Source organism: Phyllobates terribilis, unplaced genomic scaffold (assembly GCF_046119375.1).
Source record: "Phyllobates terribilis strain yellow unplaced genomic scaffold, ASM4611937v1 Scaffold_8__6_contigs__length_399053987, whole genome shotgun sequence".
NCBI classification, from domain to species: Eukaryota; Metazoa; Chordata; class Amphibia; order Anura; family Dendrobatidae; genus Phyllobates; species Phyllobates terribilis.
Window position 1 is genome coordinate 140941906 of NW_027362768.1, and position 19987 is coordinate 140961892.

At 44.5% G+C, this 19987-nt stretch overlaps 1 protein-coding gene across 3 annotated transcripts in view; it reads left to right on the plus strand.

The window, feature by feature from the left end:
• Positions 1 to 19987, plus strand: part of COP1 (COP1 E3 ubiquitin ligase) — a 193050-nt gene that overhangs the window by 119076 nt on the left and 53987 nt on the right. For all 3 annotated transcript variants that reach the window (XM_073643375.1, XM_073643376.1, XM_073643377.1), the window contains one exon: positions 8223 to 8339. In XM_073643375.1, the coding sequence (XP_073499476.1) occupies positions 8223 to 8339 (117 nt within the window). The remainder of the gene's footprint in view (positions 1 to 8222; positions 8340 to 19987) is intronic.

The window sequence follows — 19987 nt, forward strand, 5'->3', positions numbered from 1 at the left end:
CATCTCGAACCAGGAGAAGACTGATCAGAGATGCAGCCAAAAGGCCCATGATCACTCTGGATGAACTGCGGAGATCTACAGCTGAGGTGGGAGAGTCTGTCCATAGGACAACAATCAGTCGTACACTGCACTAATCTGGCCTTTATGGAAGAATGGCAAGAAGAAAGCCATTTCTCAAAGATATCCATAAAAAGTCTCGTTTGAAGTTTGCCACAAGCCACCTGGGAGACACACCAAACATGTGGAATAAGGTGCTCTGGTCAGATGAAACCAAAATCGAACTTTTTGGCCACAATGCAAAATGATATGTTTGGTGTAAAAGCAACACAGCTCTTCACCCTCAAAACACCATCCCCACTGTCAAACATGGTGGTGGCAGCTTCATGGTTTTGCCTGCTTTTCTTCAGCAGGGACAGGGAAGATGGTTGAAATTGATGGGAAGATGGACGGAGCCAAATACAGGACCATTCTGGAAGCAAACCTGTTGGAGTCTGCAAAAAAACTGAGACTGGGACGGAGATTTATCTTCCAACAAGACAATGATCCCAAACATAAAGCAAAATCTACAATGGAATGGTTCAAAAATAAACGTATCCAGGTGTTAGAATGGCCAAGTCAAAGTCCAGACCTGGATCCAATCGAGAATCTGTGGAAAGAGCTGAAAACTGCTGTTCACAAACGCCCTCCATCCAACCTCAATGAGCTCGAACTGTTTTGCAAGGAAGAATGGGCAAGAATTTCAGCCTCTCGATGTGCAAAACTGATAGACCTACCCCAAGCAACTTGCAGCTGTAATCACAGCAAAAGGTGACGCTACAAAGTATTAACTCAAGGGGGCTGAATAATATTACACACCCCACTTTTCAGTTTTTAATTTTTTTTAAAAAGTTTAAAATATCCAATAAATTTCGTTCCACTTCACGATTGTGTCCCACTTGTTGATTCTTCCCGAAAAAATTAGAATTTTATATCTTTGTTTGAAGCCAGAAATGTGGCAAATGGTAGAAATGTTCAAGGGGGCCAAATACTTTCACAAGGCACTGTATGTCCATAAAGTTCTGTGAAAAAAAAAAAAACATTCTATTTTGCCATCAAAAACGCTGATGCAAATCTTGGTGCGTTTTTGATGCTTTTTTCAGTGTTTTTTTCACCACCCATTACTTCCTATGGGTGAAAAAACACTGAAAGAAGTGACATGCTCTATTTTCCAAGAACACAACCAAGGCCCAAAATATGCAGCAAAAAAACACAATGTGTGAACAGAGAATTCTGGTTTCTCATAGACTTTGCTGGTACTGCAAAACGCAGCTGAAAATTTGCATAAAAATCTGCACCAAAAAACGCTGAAAAACACAACATTTGTGAACATAGCCATAGGGTTTTTTCAGCAGGTTTTGGAGATATTTTGTATTGGCATTATCCGGATGTTTTCTTTTAACGCCATTTAACAATGAAGAAACTGTTAGTGGTTTTTAAAAGCAAAGAACCTGATGAAACCCTCAAAAAGACGACTGGTGTCTCTTGAGTCTTTCTATTAACTTGTAAAGTATAGAGCGTCCTCGGAGCAGGCGCCGCCTGAAGAATGGTCGGGTTACTTATTTTATCTGCTTTTCTTCTTGAAAACATCGAAAAACACTTGAATATATGAACAAGCCGTTTTTACATGAACCTGCATATGTCCGTTCTTTTGAGCGTTTTGTTAGCGATTTTTCAGGTGGATTTTGGAGCAGACCTGCTTGGACGGCACCAAGCATAAGTATTGGTGTCCGAGGCAATGTCCATTGCGAAGATCCAATATATCTAAATCCACGTAAGAGTCGGAATATCTCTAAGTGAGCGAGCATAATCTGTGCAGCGCTATGGAATATGATGGCGCTATATAAGCAAAGCATAATTTTATACTGTGGTGTTCGGATGGTAGCGTTCACAGTATCCACATGTGTGTAGAACATAAGGTGGTCAGTGACGTCCTTCCTCCAAAGGGACGGTAGTCTGGATGGCACCTTTATGGCTTTTTTTTTTCTCCGTATACTTCAATATACACTGCTCAAAAAAATAAAGGGAGCGCTTAAACAGAATATAACTCCAAGTAAATCAAACTTCTGTGAAATCAAACTGTCCACTTAGGAAGCAACACTGATTGACAATCAATTTCATATGCTGTTGTGCAAATGGAATAGACGATAGATGGAAATTATTGGCAATTATCAAGACACCCTCAATAAAGGAGTGGTTCTGCAGGTGGGGACTACAGACCACATCTCAGTACCAATGCTTTCTGGCTGATGTTTTGGTCACTTTTGAATGTTGGTTGTGCTTTCACACTCGTGGTAGCATGAGACGGACTCTACAACCCACAGAAGTTGCTCAGGTAGTGCAGCTCATCCAGGATGGCACATCAATGCGAGCTGTGGCAAGAAGGTTTGCTGCGTCTGTCAGCGTAGTGTCTAGAGGCTGGAGGCGCTACCAGGAGACAGGCCAGTACACCAGGAGACGTGCAGGGGGCCGTAGGAGGGCAACAACCCAGCAGCAGGACCGCTACCTCCGCCTTTGTGCAAGGAATAACAGGAGGAGCACTGCCAGAGCCCTGCAAAATGACCTCCAGCAGGCCACAAATGTGCATGTGTCTGCACAAACTGTTAGAAACCGACTCCATGAGGGTGGTATGAGGGCCCGACGTCCACGGATGGGGGTTGTGCTCACAGCCCAACACCGTGCAGGACGCTTGGCATTTGCCACAGAACACCGGGATTGGCAAAGTCGCCACTGGCACCCTGTGCTCTTCACAGATGAAAGCAGGTTCACACTGAGCACATGTGACAGATGTGACAGAGTCTGGAGACGCTGTGGAGAGCGATCTGCTGTCTGCAACATCCTTCAGCATGACCGGTTTGGCAGTGGGTCAGTAATGGTGTGGGTTGGCATTTCTTTGGAGGGCCACACAGCCCTCCATGTGCTCGCCAGTGGTAGCCTGACTGCCATTAGGTACCGAGATGAGATCCTCAGACCCCTTGTGAGACCATATGCTGCTGCGGTTGGCCCCGGGTTCCTCCTAATGCAGGACAATTCCAGACCTCATGTGGCTGGAGTGTGTCAGCAGTTCTTGCAAGATGGAGGCATTGAAGCTATGGACTGGCCCGCCCGTTCCCCAGTCCTGAATCCGATTGAGCACATCTGGGACATCATGTCTCGTTCCATCCACCAACGTCACCTTGCACCATAGACTGTCCAGGAGTTGGCGGATGCTTTAGTCCAGGTCTGGGAGGAGATCTCACAGGAGACCATCCACAACCTCATCAGGAGCATGCCCAGGCATTGTAGGGAGGTCATACAGGCACGTGGAGACCACACACAATACTGAGCCTCATTTTGACTTGTTTTAGGGACATTACATCAAAGTTGGATCAGCCTGTAGTGTGTTTTTCCACTTTAATTTTGGGGGTGACTCCAAATCCAGGCCTCCATTGGTTAATAAATGTGATTTCCATTGATGATTTTTGTGTGATTTTGTTGTCAGCACATTCAACTTTGTACAGAACAAAGTATTCAATGAGAATATTTCATTCATTCAGATCTAGGATGTGTTATTTGAGTGTTCCCTTTATTTTTTTGAGCAGTGTATTTTTAATATAACCGAAAAAAAAAATAATGTAAAACTAAAACTTTTTTAAATTTAAAGAACTGCTGTTTTTTATTTTTGTATATGTACGAAAATAGGTTTCAATGCAGTCCCCCCTATATTTAAGGGGAATTGGCCACCAATGACAGTGACTGTGCCGCTGAAGTGCCTAAACATGGGTAGAAATGTTATAACAGTAAGGCATCATTCTATAGGGTGGTCTCCTGGGTCGATATTAGAGCTGTAGACTCTGTTCTGTATGGTGCCTCCATTTAGCTCCATATTATGGAGATATTGTCACCTAGGGGCTATATCCCATTAAATCTTTTGTTGCAGCATATCTCCAATTAAAAAATAAAAAAAATTGCATCTTTGAATGGACCCAATAAATATTTTGGCTCTTAGTGGAGAGATATATGAAACTGTTTGAAGTCCATTATTTGCTGAGATGTGAAATTTCCCATGTGGTCTGTAAAAATCCTCGGTGTCTATTACGCCTGTGTGGTGGAGGGCAGCGCATGCCGCCTGTGTGGTGGAGGGCCGCTCATGCCGCCTGTGTGGTGGAGGGCCGCACATGCCGCCTGAATGTTGAGCACCGTCCTTTACTGATGAGTGCAAGTGCTCGTTACTCGAGTTTGCCAAGGGTGCTTGGGGATGCACCGAGTATCGCGAGTGCTCAAGTGACCTGTTTGCGTCCCCGTGGTCTCTTGTTTCGCGGCTGCTAGCCACAAAACATGTGGAGATTGCCTGACAAACACGGGCAATTCCCATATGTTTTGTGACTAACGGACGCAAAATTTGCGGCCGTGGGGGCTCGAACATGTCATTCGAGCACCTGCAATACTCTTTGAATCCCCAAGCACCCTCAGCAAACTTAACTAGCGAGAACTTGCGCTTGTCACTACCGTCCTGACATTTGGAGATGTTGACTGTTGAGTGACCCGACGTCTCTGCTTCCTTATTAATCTATTGTATCACTGTGTGAATGAAATGGTCATTTCCACTCAAGTTTCTGCAGGACTTAAAATCAGAGTCTGGTGATAAGTTAGTAACGGCGAACCAATGGTGATGATGAAGCAAATGTGTTGGCAGCAATGAGGTATAGAGAGGAAAGTCGATTCTCCTCGGCCTCTCTGAAGAAACAGAAATGCTTCGGAAGCAGGATATTTCACGAGGCTCTCCAATAAAAGAAACAGGAATTATTAGACGGACACACTTCCAGGCATGAACAATTGAATTTACACTGACCCGCTAACAATCAATACTGACCGTTCACACCGAGCTCCGAAAACCCTGCCTGTGGCCCAGAAGTTGTTCTCTGATTTTAGGAATGGTGCACTGTATTTACATTGCTATTTACGAGCTTTTGTAGAAACACCCTAGGATTAAATAAAACTATGATACTAAATTTGTCCCAAGCAGTGTTGCTAAGTGTCCTGAAATTTCTGGACAGTCTGTAAAATTGGGCACTTTTTTCCCTGTCTGTAAAAAAAAAATAAATTGATGCTTGTGTGATTTTTTTTTTTTTTTTGAGGCTGAAGAAACTTATAGAAATTTTTTCACTGTAATTTATTATTTTACAGTGAATGCAGCTGATTTATTCATATCTGTAGACATGAATTACTAATCTCATTGATTTACTATGGTTTTACAATGTGTCTGTAAAGAATTTTGACTGTGTGATGTTTTGATAAGCTGTTCAGAAAAAATAAAGAGTCAAGTTGGCAACCCTGGTCCCTAGACAAGACCTCAGGTTTTTGGTGAGGTTGGCAACCCTGGTCCCTAGACAAGACCTCAGGTTTTTGGTGAGGTTGGCAACCCTGATCCCTAGACAAGACCTCAGGTTTTTGGTGAGGTTGGCAACCCTGATCCCTAGACAAGACCTCAGGTTTTTGGTGAGGTTGGCAACCCTGGCCCCTAGACAGGACCTCAGGTTTTTGGTGAGGTTGGCAACCCTGGCCCCTAGACAGGACCTCAGGTTTTTGGTGAGGTTGGCAACCCTGGCCCCTAGACAGGACCTCAGGTTTTTGGTGAGGTTGGCAACCCTGGCCCCTAGACAGGACCTCAGGCTTTTGGTGAGGTTGGCAACCCTGGCCCCTAGACAGGACCTCAGGTTTTTGTGGTGGCCAGCTGGTGACAGACATTTCGGTGTGTACACAGTCATAGGCCAAAGTTTTGGCCATTACACAAATTTTGGTTTTCACAAAGTCTGCTACTTCAGTGTTTTTAGATCTTTTAGTCAGATGTTTCTTTGGTTACTGCAGTAAAATAAGAATTTCATAAGTTTTTAATCTTATAAAAAGACTCTATTTACAGCGTTGACCTTTTATTTTTCAAGATTTCTGCCCTTCGCTCGGCAGCTGGATATCGGCTTCTGGTCCAAATTTTGACTAATGGCAAGTGTCTAATCCGTGCTAGGAGTTTTACAACTTCTGTTTTTCTCCATCTGCTTTTTGAGAATTGAACCCAAGTTTTCACTGGGATTAAGGTCTGGGAAAGTTTCCTGGCCATGGACCCAAAATTTTTACGTATTTTGTTCACCGAGCCACAATGGGTCACCGTACACAGTAGACCAAAGTTGTGCTAAATAGACGATTTTGACCAAATTTGTTCTTTTGTTGTCCGTGTTTAGTTGCCAAGTGATCAACTTTTGGGCAACAAGCTATCGTAGTTGTCCAATGGATCGATCGGCCATGTCTGATATTTTTCCATGACTATCGTGCATGGCATAATGTCTATGTACTGAACATTAAGAGTACTTTTTTTTCATTAGCTCCAGCCCCCTGATTAACGAACGTTTTTGTAAGCTATTCATCGGAAATATATAGCTTCGTACAATTGACGAATGATCTTTCATCGTTTGATAGTCATCTCCTGTATGGCCGGCTTATCACTTTTCCCTTGTGACCTGGTCTCCGTCATGCAGGGAAAAGCATTTCTCATCACTAAAGTGCTCCTGGATCGTTGGGAGAAGTTGCTCTTGGAGGATGTTTAAATCCCATTCTTCATTCATGGCAGTGGTCTTAGGCACAATTGTGAGTGAGCCCCCTCCATGGATGAGAAGCCCCCACACATGAATGGTCTCAGGAGGCTTTACTGTTGGCATGACACAGGACTCATGGTAGCGCTCACCCGTTCTTCTCCGGACAATCATTCTTACAGATGTCCATGGGCCTTCATCAAATAAAATAACTTTTACTCCAGTCTTATTCTGTAGAAAGAACAGGGATCGGACTGCAAAGGGTACTCCCTCGACTCTAGCACGAACCCTTAATACCATCATGTACTTAAAGGGGTATTCCCATTTCCAAGATCCTATCCCAATATGTAGTAGGTATAATATGTTAATACCTCAAATTGTAAATGTAGTATAGTTCTTCTGAATTGCTATGTCGTTTACCCCACTTGCAGTGCATTACAACAGCTTAGGTATCCATGGTTACGACCACGAACAACTAACTCATTACATGAGTGGTTGTAACCATGCGTATCTAAGCTACAATGCCCTGCACATGGGGTAAATGACATAGTTAATCAGAAGAACTATACTACATTTCTAATTGGAGGAATTTGCTAATAATATTATTACACCTACTACATATGGGGATAAAATCTTGGAGATGGGGAAAACCCCTTTAAAGCTCTTTAAGACTGCGTGATATTTGTAGTTGAGTAAGTGAATGCCAGGCTTGAAGTCAGGACTAAGCTAAACCCCCTCCTTATTAAATACTTATTGTGACTTACACATGAATCCATAATCGTCTGATTTCCATATCAGTGCCCTATAAAGGAAATAATGAGCCAAAAAGCCCATTCACAGCAGCACGTTCAGTGATCTCATAATAACAACCGGACAATGAGGAGCAGCAACTTTCTAGGTTTTCAAAAAGCAGCGAATGTTTTTCAGTTTTCTATTCTGTTCATGAAAAAAGCTAAAAAGACATACCAACGTCCCAGCAGTTTCATACTAGACAATACCACTTATGATATTTTGTCAATCAATGATGACCTACTTGTTTATGGTTTCCAGGTAGCAGCATTTTATTTTTCTAACTGCATATATTAAAAAGAAGCCAACAAATAGGACAGTCATCATATTGCATTTTTTCCATCCTTCTGAAAGCTCCCAATGTATACATTAAAGCGGTTTCAGAAAACCCTTTTCCCCAGGCTTCAATTTTTGGTTTAAAAAAAAAATCTTTTACTCGCCCTACCCAGGTCCAGCGCTGAGTCCCCACAGGTGTCTTCTGATGTCATCATGTCAATAGTGTGGCAGCCAATCAGGCTTGTGCAGTCAACTCAGGCAGCGCTTGCTGATTGGCTGATGTGAAGTCAGTGCTGTAGTTAATAACAGACAAGAGTGGTGGAGACTCTGCGCTGGACCTGGGGAGGGTGAGTAAAGAATTGCTTTGTTTAAAAAAAAAAAAAAATTCTACAGCTGGAGGACTGGAGTTTTCCAACACTGTTTTTATTACAGTCATCCCATGTTTCAGTAAGGATTTTAAACCATTTAGCCTAGATCAATCAGAGAACACCTCTTCATCTCGTCTCATCAGGTGTGATATTTATTGGGGCTTTTTGTTTGCTTTTTCCTCTCCTGTAGTAAAGCTGTGGTCGACCAACCTGGATAACTCTGTCGCTAGTATTGAAGCCAAAGCTAATGTATGCTGTGTGAAATTCAGCCCCTCTTCCCGATACCACCTGGCGTTCGGCTGTGCAGGTAAGGCTCTTATATACTTAATGTCTAGTAGGATTCTGCCTCCTAAAATGCATTTTGGGCCGGACTACAGAACAACATATAGAAAAAGCAGCCTAAATAATTTATTTCCCATAAAATACTTCCTTTTAGCTTGAAGGATACAGCAGCTCATCACAGGCTTTAAACCCCACTGTCAGCGAAATCTCTGATTACACAGCAGCACCACCGCTGGGCAAATAATGCATTACACGGCTCTAAAAGAATTCAGCGGCATTAAGTTGTTAATAGTGTTGAGCATTCCGATACTGAAATATCGGGTATCGGCCGATATTCACTGTATCGGAATTCCGATACTTAATTCCGATACTTTTATAATATCGAATACCGGAATCGGAAGTTCCCATAATGCCTGCGCTCTGCAGTGTCTGTGAAGGATGACAAGCTGGATGGCAGCGCTCAGCTGCGATCCAGCTTGTCATCAGAATGCCATCCCAGCGTGGGAGAATTCTCCTGACTGTTTAAAAGCCGGCGCGCGGTAAAAAGCCGCCGGCTTTTAAACAATCACGCAGCCCCATACTGCTTCCCCGCAGCCTCCCACCCCGATCCTCCGCTCCCCTCGCCACCTCCAATCCCAATCGTAAATTAGGACCGGGCGGGGAGTGCAGCACCAAGGAGCGAAGGACCCGGGCGGGGAAGCCGGCAGTGAAAAGACTTCACCGCCGGCTTTCCCGTTCTGTGCTGCGCTTTCCCGCCGGTTATTTCAAATGAACAGCTGAGGTATCAGGTGATGCCGATCAGCTGTTAATTTGAAGTAGCCGCGGTGCCCTCAGAGGGTTCATGTGAGTTCATGCTTGACTGCATGAACTCACATCAACTTTCCCACGGCCGCACAGGTCAGCCACTCCTCCCAAACCCGTCATGATTAGTGTGTGCGGGGTGTGTGTGTGTGTGCGGGGTGTGTGTGTGTGTGCGGGGTGTGTGTGTGTGTGCGGGGTGTGTGTGTGTGTGCGGGGTGTGTGTGTGTGTGCGGGGTGTGTGTGTGTGTGCGGGGTGTGTGTGTGTGTGCGGGGTGTGTGTGTGTGTGCGGGGTGTGTGTGTGTGTGCGGGGTGTGTGTGTGTGTGCGGGGTGTGTGTGTGTGTGCGGGGTGTGTGTGTGTGTGCGGGGTGTGTGTGTGTGTGCGGGGTGTGTGTGTGTGTGCGGGGTGTGTGTGTGTGTGCGGGGTGTGTGTGTGCGGGTGTCTGTGCGTGCAGGCAGACATAGGCCGATGTGACACTACTACTCCCATCGGCCTATGTCTGTCCCCCGTCCACTCCTGCCAGCAGGATCAGCTCGATGGGAGCAGTAGTTCCCATCAGCCTGATCCTGCTATATAAATTGCCCTACTGTGTCCCCAATAAATTTTAAATACATGTCATTGGTGGCCAGTGGTTACCTAAAAGAAATTAGTTCATACATTACCTGTCCCCGCCGATCGCCACCTAAAATAAAGTAAAAAATAAAAAACTACACCTATACTCACCTAGACACCTAATTCCCCGAAGCCATCGATCTCCTGTAATAAAATATAAAATAATAAACCACAACCTTATCCTTACCCCTCCGTAGCAGTCCACGAGTGTCCCACGAAGATCTCCAGTTCAGAGCAGCCACATAGAATGTGACCGCTCTGAACCGCTGCCGCCGCTAGAATGACGGGGCCGTAAGGGTTCACCGGAGTTCAGGCAGCGCTGCTCCGGTTAGCTCCTTTACGGCACTGCTGTATCGTGAGAAATTCCCACGGTACAGCACTGCCGTAAAGGAGGTCTCCGGAGCTGCGCTGCCTGAATGCACTCCGGTGACCTCAGTCAGTGGCTCCCGCTGCCGGGAGCGGACGTGTTCCCGGCAGCGTGAGCTTACAGCAGCCATGCACAGCTGTCACCATCTCCAGATGTGACAGCTGTGCATGGGAGATCAGCGCAGGAACGTGGACAGGTAACTATTTTTTTTTTAGTAAACTAAGAATTAAATAAAATGGTGTTTTATTTCAAATAAATTTTTTTTTTCTGGGTGTAGTGTGTTTTTTCTTTTTAACACTTTGTAGGTTAGTAATGGGGGTGTCATATAGACGGCCATCATTACTAACCTGGGCTTCATGGCAGCTGGCGCTGACATGAACCCCACCACTATTACCCCCTGCCACCGCACCAGGGCAGCGTGGAAGAGCGAGGCTAAGTGCCAGAATTGGCGCATCCTATGGATGCGCCATTTCTGGGGCGGCTGACAGCTGGTGTTTCTAGCCTGGGAGGGGGCCAATATTCATGGCACCCTTCCTGAGCTATTAATATCAGCCCCCAGCTGTCTGCCTAGCCTTTGCTAGCTATTAAAATAGGGGGGACCCCATGTCATTTTTTTTGGGGGGGTCCCCCATTTTAATAGCTAGTAAAGGCTAGGTATTCAGCTGGGGGCTGATATTAGTAGCCTGGGAAGCTCCGTGGGTTTTACCCCCTTCCCAGGCTTCAAACATCTGCCCCAGCCGTCTGCTTAACCTCCGCTAGAGACTAAAATTAGGGGGGCCCCCACGTCATTTTTTTGGGGGGGGTCCTCCATTTTAATAGCTAGTAAAGGCTAGGTATTCAGCTGGGGGCTGATATTAGTAGCCTGGGAAGCTCCGTGGGTATTACCCCCTTCCCAGGCTTCAAACATCTGCCCCAGCTGTCTGCTTAACCTCCGCTAGAGACTAAAATTATGGGGGATCCCACGCCATTTTTTTTTAAAATAAATCCTTTATTTTAACACTAAATGACATTTGAGGACTTAATAAAGATGCAGTCCCTAAATTATTATTTATTTTTTAATAAATTTTTCCCAAAACTTTTGACGTGGGCTTCGCCATATTTTTGTATGCCAGCCAGGTACAGCATCCAGCTTCTATGAACACGCCATTTTCCGGGGCGGCCGCGGACTGCAATTTTCAGCGGGGGGGGGGGGGGGGCAGAAAGCTTGGGCCTCCCTGCGCTGCAGATTCCATCCCCCAGCTGCCTAGTTATACCTGGCTGGACACAAAAATAGGGAGAAGCTCCACGTTTTTTTTTTTTTAATTATTTCATGAAATTCATGGAATAATTAAGAAAAAAAGGGCTTCCCTATATTGTTGTGTCCGGCTAGGTACAAATAGGCAGCTGGTGGTTGGGGGCAGCCCGTTCCTGCCTGCTGTACCTGGCTGGACACAAATATAGTGTGAAGCCCCACGTCAATTTTTTTTTAATTATTTCAGGAAATTCATGAAATAATTAAAAAAAAAAATGTGTGGCGCTTCGCCCTATTTTTGTGTCCAGCCAGGTACAACTAGGCAGCTGGGGGCTGGAATCTGCAGCGCAGGGAGACCCAAGCTTTCTGGGCCCCACCCGCTGCAAATTGCAGTCCGCAGCCGCCCCGGAAAATGGCGCGTTCATAGAAGCGCCATCTTCTGGCGCTGTACCCAACTCATCCAGGGCCCTGGTGCGGTGGCTCACTGGGTAATAAAGGGGTTAAGGCCAGCTTGGCATTATCAGCTGGCCCTAAGCCCGAAATTCATGGGGTCACGCCAATATTAGACATGACCGCCATGAATTTCTAGTAAAGTATTTAAAAAAAACACAAACACCCAGAAAAAAGTCCTTTAATTGAAATAAAGACACAATTCTTTATTGTTCTAAATTAAACCATACTTACCGCCACGCCCATTCCAGCTGAAGCAAACGATCTCCTGCAATAAAAGTAAAATAATAAAGCAACCTCATCCTTACCTTTCCATGGTTCCCAGGACAGCTTCAGCTCTGCTACATCGAGATGACAGGCTGGACCGCAGCAGAACGCTGCCATCCAGCCTGTCATCCCGCGGACACTGAGAAGCGCAGGCATGCTTGCGCTCCTCAGTGTCTCTCTGTGACGTCATCCAGATGAGCCGAGGTCATGTCCAATGAACTCAGCTCACCTCATGCACGTCACTGACAGCGTGGGAAAATTCTCCTGCACTCAGCGCTTCAGCGTGAGAATTCTCCCACGCTGTCAGTGACGTGCATGAGGTGCGCCGAGTTCATTGGACATGACCTCACCTCATGCACGTCACTGACAGCGTGGGAAAATTCTCACGCTGAAGCGCTGAGTGCAGGAGAATTCTCCCACGCTGTCAGTGACGTACATGAGGTGAGCCGAGTTCATTGTCGGCTCATCTGGATGCCGTCACAGCCAGACACTGAGGAGTGGAAGTATGCCTGCGCTTCTCAGTGTCTGCGGGATGACAGGCTGGATGGCAGCGTTCTGCTGCGGTCCAGCCTGTCATCTCGATGTAGCAGAGCTGGAGCCGTCGTGGGAGCCATGGAAAGGTAAGGATGAGGTTGCTTTATTATTTTTCTTTTATTGCAGGAGATCGTTGGCTTCAGCTGGAATGGGCGTGACTGTAAGTATGGTTTAATTTAGAACAATAAAGAATTGTGTGTTTATTTCAATTAAAGGACTTTTTTCTGGGTGTTTGTGTTTTTTTTAAATACTTTACTAGAAATTCATGGTGGTCATGTCTAATATTGGCGTGACCCCATGAATTTCGGGCTTAGGGCCAGCTGATAATGCCAAGCTGGCCTTAACCCCTTTATTACCCAGTGAGCCACCGCACCAGGGCCCTGGATGAGTTGGGTACAGCGCCAGAAGATGGCGCTTCTATGAATGCGCCATTTTCCGGGGCGGCTGCGGACTGCAATTTGCAGCGGGTGGGGTCCAGAAAGCTTGGGCCTCCCTGCGCTGCAGATTCCAGCCCCCAGCTGCCTAGTTGTACCTGGCTGGACACAAAAATAGGGCGAAGCTCCACGTTTTTTTTTTTTAAATTCATGAAATTCATGGAATAATTAAGAAAAAAAGGGCTTCCCTATATTGTTGTGTCCGGCCAGGTACAAATAGGCAGCTGGTGGTTGGGGGCAGCCCGTTCCTGCCTGCTGTACCTGACTGGACACAAATATAGGGCGAAGCCCCACATCAATTTTTTTAAATTATTTCATGAATTTCCTGAAATGATTTAAAAAAAATTGACGTGGGGCTTCGCACTATATTTGTGTCCAGCCAGGTACAGCAGGCAGGAACGGGCTGCCCCCAACCACCAGCTGCCTATTTGTACCTGGCCGGACACAACAATATAGGGAAGCCCTTTTTTTCTTAATTATTTCATGAATTTCATGAAATAATTAAAAAAAAAAAAAATACGTGAAGCTTCTCCCTATTTTTGTGTCCAGCCAGGTACAACTAGGCAGCTGGGGGATGGAATCTGCAGCGCAGGGAGGCCCAAGCTTTCTGCCCCCCGCTGAAAATTGCAGTCCGCAGCCACCCCGGAAAATGGCTGGATGCTGTACCTGGCTGGCATACAAAAATATGGCGAAGCCCACGTCAAAAGTTTTGGGAAAAATTAATTAAAAAATAAATAATAATTTAGGGACTGCATCTTTATTAACTCCTCAAATGTCATTTAGTGTTAAAATAAAGGATTTATTTTAAAAAAAATTGACGTGGGGCTTCGCCCTATATTTGTGTCCAGCCAGGTACAGCAGGCAGGAATGGGCTGCCCCCAACCACCAGCTGCCTATTTGTACCTGGTTGGACACAACAATATAGGGAAGCCCTTTTTTTCTTAATTATTCCATGAATTTCATGAAATAATTAAAAAAAAAAAATGCGTGGGGCTTCGCCCTATTTTTGTGCCCAGCCAGGTACAACTAGGCAGCTGGGAGCTGGAATCCGCAGCGCAGGGAGACCCAAGCTTTCTGGGCCACCCCCGCTGCAAATTGCAGTCCGCAGCCGCCCCAGAAAATGGCGCGTTCATAGAAGCGCCATCTTCTGGCGCTGTACCCAACTCATCCAGGGCCCTGGTGCGGTGGCTCACTGGGTAATAAAGGGGTTAAGGCCAGCTTGGCATTATCAGCTGGCCCTAAGCCCAAAATTCATGGGGTCACTCCAATATTAGACATGACCACCATGAATTTCTAGTAAAGTATTTAAAAAAACACAACACCCAGAAAAAAGTCCTTTAATTGAAATAAACACACAATTCTTTATTGTTCTAAATTAAACCATACTTACCACCACGCCCATTCCAGCTGAAGCCAACGATCTCCTGCAATAAAAGTAAAATAATAAAGCAACATCATCCTTACCTTTCCATGGCTCCCACGACAGCTTCAGCTCTGCTACATCGAGATGACAGGCTGGACCGCAGCAGAACGCTGCCATCCATCCTGTCATCCCGCAGACACTGAGAAGCGCAGGCATACTTCCACTCCTCAGTGTCTGGCTGTGACGGCATCCAGATGAGCCGAGGTCATGTCCAATGAACTCAGCTCACCTCATGTACGTCACTGACAGCGTGGGAAAATTCTCCTGCACTCAGCGCTTCAGCGTGAGAATTTTCCCACGCTGTCAGTGACGTGCATGAGGTGAGCTGAGTTCATTGGACATGACCTCACCTCATGTATGTCACTGACAGCGTGGGAGAATTCTCACGCTGAAGCGCTGAGTGCAGGAGAATTTTCCCACGCTGTCAGTGACGTGCATGAGGTGAGCTGAGTTCATTGGACATGAACTCGGCTCATCTGGATGACGTCACAGAGAGACACTGAGGAGCGCAAGCATGCCTGCGCTTCTCAGTGTCTGCGGGATGACAGGCTGGATGGCAGCTTTCTGCTGCGGTCCAGCCTGTCATCTCGATGTAGCAGAGCTGGAGCTGTCCTGGGAACCATCGAAAGGTAAGGATGAGGTTGCTTTATTATTTTTCTTTTATTGCAGGAGATCGTTGGCTTCAGCTGGAATGGGCGTGATGGTAAGTATGGTTTAATTTAGAACAATAAAGAATTGTGTCTTTATTTCAATTAAAGGACTTTACTCTGGGTGTTTGTGTTTTCTTTTAACTTTGACTATGGGGTTAGTAATGGGGGTGTCTTATAGACGCCTCTCCATTACTAACCTGGGCTTGATGTCAGCTGGCATTATAAGCTGACATCAACCCCAACCCTATTACCCCCTGCCACCGCACCAGGGCAGCGTGGAAGAGCGAGGCTAAGTGCCAGAATTGGCGCATCCTATGGATGCGCCATTTCTGGGGCGGCTGACGGCTGGTGTTTCTAGCCTGGGAGGGGGCCAATATTCATGGCACCCTTCCTGGGCTATTAGTATCAGCCCCCAGCTGTCTGCCTAGCCTGTGCTAGCTATTAAATTAGGGGGGACCCCACGTTATTTTTTTGGGGGGGTTCCCCCATTTTAATAGCTAGTAAAGGCTACGTATTCAGCTGGGGGCTGATATTAGTAGCCTGGGAAGCTCTGTGGGTATTACCCCCTTCCCAGGCTTCAAACATTTGCCCCAGCTGTCTGCTTAACCTCCGCTAGAGCCTAAAATTAAGGGGAACCCCACGCCAATTTTTTTTTAAATAAATCCTTTATTTTAACACTACATGACAAGTACAGTAATCAACACTGTCACTGTACTTCATATATATGTGACTGACATGTTTCGATCTATCTAATCTATGTGTGATTCTCTATTCCTTCTATTCTAAATTGTCGGGTACAGATGCTGAATTGCCGGCCGGCTTTCTTAAAGAGACGGTGCATGAAAACACTATTATTTTTTTAAATAAATCCTTTACACTAAATGACAAGTACAGTAACCAACACTATCACTGTACTTCATATATATGTGACTGACATGTTTCTATCTATCTAATCTATGTGTGATTCTCTATTCTGTCTGTTATAAATTGTCGGGTACAGATGCTGAATTGCCGGCCGGCTTTTTTAAAGAGACGGTGCACGAAAACACTAATATTTTTTTTAATAAATCCTTTACACTAAATGACAAGTACAGTAAGCAACACAGTCACTGTACTTCATATATATGTGACTGACATGTTTCTATCTATCTAATCTATGTGTGAAGCTCTATTCTTTCTGTTGTAAATTGTCGGGTACCGGTGTATGCCGCTGATGAATTGCCGGCTTTTCATGTCATTCTACATTATTCTTAGTTGTTTTACTTCATGTAGAATTAACCTACAAGGAAAGAAAGGGTTTATTTTCATTCCGATATTTGTGTCCCATTGACTTGCATTGGTTTCCGGTATCGGAATCGGCGATATCCGATACTTTTTGGGTATCGGCCCGATCCAATCCGATACGATATTTCCTGATATCGGAAGGTATCGCTCAACACTAGTTGTTAATTTTATATTTAAGACTTATGCAAACGTCCAAGTAAATCGGTCTGAGCACTGAGCAGTAATGCACGGATTGGCCATGGGCTGCCATACTGGAGCGTGACCGCTTCATGTATTTCAAAAGCTGAACAATGACTTTTATCATGCCATAAATATATTTACAGACAAAACCTAAGCTAGAAACAAAATGAGCGTATACTCTGCTGTAAGTAAAAAGCGATGGTGCATATAAATAACATAGAATACTTAGCAAACAGTTTTTGATCAAAAAAAGCTTGAAAGCCATCCCACCACAACAAGGTGTACCCAATCGGGACAGTACAGCTTTTATGCTTTTTTTTTTTTAAATCAAATCAAAAACAGTGTTTATTACCCTGTGTTATTGCTTTATACTTAGAAACAAACTGAGCATATACCCTGCTGTAAGTTAAAAGCAATAGTGCATATAAATAACATAGGGTAGTAAACACTGTTTTTGATTTGATTTAAAAAAAAAAAAAAAAAAAAAAGCATGAAAGCCATACCGTCCTGATTGGGGTACACCTTATGGTGGTGGGATGGCTGTTATGCTTTCTTTTTTTTTACATTAAAAACAGTGTTTACTAAACACCCTATGTAGGTAAAAAGCAATAGTCTATATAAATAGTATAGGGTAGTGAACACTGTTTTTGATTAAAAAAAAAAGCATAAAAGCCATACCGTCCTTATTGGGGTACACCTTGTTGTAGTGGGATGGCTGTTATGCTTTTTTTTTTATATATATATATATATATACATATATATATATATATATATATATATATATATTATATAATATATAACAAAAACTGTGCTTACTAAATACCCGATGTTATTTATATGCATGCCAACTTATATTATGGCTCATTTCTTTGGATTTGCTTTAGTCGCTTGTACTCAGTAAAAAATATTTGCAAGTAAAACAAAAAAAGATGGAGAATGGTAAAGGGTTATTCACTCATAATGGAGACCCGAGATGAACTGAGCACTTCCTACAGACGGCACAATACCGACATAAGCGCCTTTACCTCTGATCTCCACCTGCCAGCTGCTGAAGCGTCTGTGCCGGTCTCCAGGTGCGAGGCTGGGGCTCCTCTATGCCGAGGTCTTTGCCTCCTCATTTTTCCGTTTTTTATTTTTTTATTTTTCACTGCCTTTATGTTCTATTCATCAAGGTGCAAAACAAAAACTGTCGGGTCCACACTTTTAATTGCATCTGTTTTGTAATAAGAATATATTATGATATTATTCCTAGATATGGACGAAGCGTCTTGTGTATAGAGTTTCTACTGCAGAATAAAGAGGCCCATGGTGAGGAGTATTTATCAGGACTTGCTTCCACCAAATCTGCAGTCCTCAGCACCGTGGCACTTGTCGCTAGACTGCAATGTACACTACTTGGGAAGTGCGTAGATACATCTCTTCCAATGCAAACAAAGAAGGTTTCGTTCCTCATGTTATTACATATAGCCAGCAAATCTCAGCTCCCAGAAGCGGCGGCTCTCCATCTTTAGCGGTTCATGGAGATCATTGCTTCTCAGAGCAGCAATCACAAAATCTGGCACCCTGTAATCACTGCACAGACAAGTGGGTGCCTACACTGTAAACCCCACCTAACAATGACTGTAAAAGTGCTCTTTGCAAATTTAATAACCATAAATTGGGATGATTTTTTTTTTTGCACAAATTTCCCATACAAAACTTTTTTTTTTAAACTTTTCATCCCTTTTAACAAATTACTAAAAAGTACTATCAGTGTTTAGTATGATCTGCTTCTCTTCATTGACCCCGCTCTGTCCCATACTGCAAAGCAGAATCCTGTGATTGATCCAGATGGCACTTCTGTCTCCCTCATTTATTTCAGCTTCAGTGCTATACTCTGCCACTACACAAGGTACGGAGCTGCCAGTTATGGGGCCCGCATCGATGCCCACCCTCCCACTGATCTAATGCTGATGACCTATGCTAAGAATAGGTTATCACTACTAATGAAGTCCCAGAAAATCCCTTTCATATTGAATTTAGACAACCCCCTTTAAGCGCTGCCTAAAGGTGTTCATTTACAGCTAAAAGTGGCTAAAGCAAGGAGTCGGACCCAGGTCTTCTGTCCTTCAGGCTCGTTCACAGGGCAGTATTTTTAATTCAACACCAAAAGTGGGTGAACCATTCAGAAGTTGGTTATTCAAATCTTTCCCTCTTTTTTTTTTTTTTTCTTTTCTACTTTTTGGCTTGCCCTGTGGTAGTGGCTATAATGTGCCTTTAGACCAGGAGTGGGGCCCTTGATAACCTTTTCTCCGGCCCCCGGGGACCATAGTGCTTGGGCCGGCAGCTTTGTTTGGCTTCTGCCAGCCCTTTAATTTCTCCTTGCTCTGTGAGCACATGCAGCGTTCACTACTGAGCGCTGGGGCGCGTACAATGAAAGATTACGTCCTGACACCAGTGCCAGCGTCAGGACGTACCTGGTGGGCAGAGCTAGAGCGCAATTTGTACGGCCCCCGAAGAATGGTATAAATATCCAAAAGGCCCTTGGCACAAAAAAGGTTCCCCACCCCTGCTTTACACGAACACATGCCTCCCCAGAAAACTATTGCATGTCTACTATATACAATTCCATAGATGCTCGTGTATGGCTCTATCACATGAGGCCTATATAGACTCTATAGGGGCTAAATGTTAAAGGGGTTGTCCAAACCATATTTAAAAACTAACAAAAAACCAACAAGTGAGTGTAATGTGGAGTCTCATAAGTGTGTGACATGCGGTGGCAGGTTTAATGATTGTTAAAACTATGTTCATAAGAATTCTCCTTATCTATTATCAGGCTATGGGAATGGGCCTTTAGGGCTGTGTTCTCACATACTGTTGGTTTGTTTTTTTTCACTAACTTTTTTTGCTGCTTTTTATAATGCAAAAATGCTGGGATTCTGAACACTATTTTGTTATTTTTTCACATTCATCTCTATCAGGTTATGGAGGGGGGCAGCCAAACAGTTGGACAGCCTCTGTACACGCACATTGGGCGTGAGTTTTCATTAAATCACATCCGCTCTGCTTGGACAGCAGATTTTCAGCACAAAAATATGTAGCAGAAGAAAACATTTGAACACGGCCTAAAGTTTGCATAATGAAGACAAAAACTTAGTTATTTGAGGATGCCGCCCTATTACATGGTGCTAGAACGTCTCCGCTCTTTCTCACTTTTGGCTCAGGATGTCAAAGCCACTTTACACAAGTCGCAACTTTGATAGGAAGGCGAAAAATGAAGGTGTTGGACAGTGAGCCAGGAATAATTAGAAATGAATGAACGTGTAAGATGCAACAGTTGGAAATGAGCAGGTGATGAATGTATGCGCCTTCCCTACGATCCGAGGATAGTCCTCTAGTTTTAAGCTCCTCTTTCGCGCTGTGCATGTTTTGCTCTTTCATTGACTTCTTTATCGCCT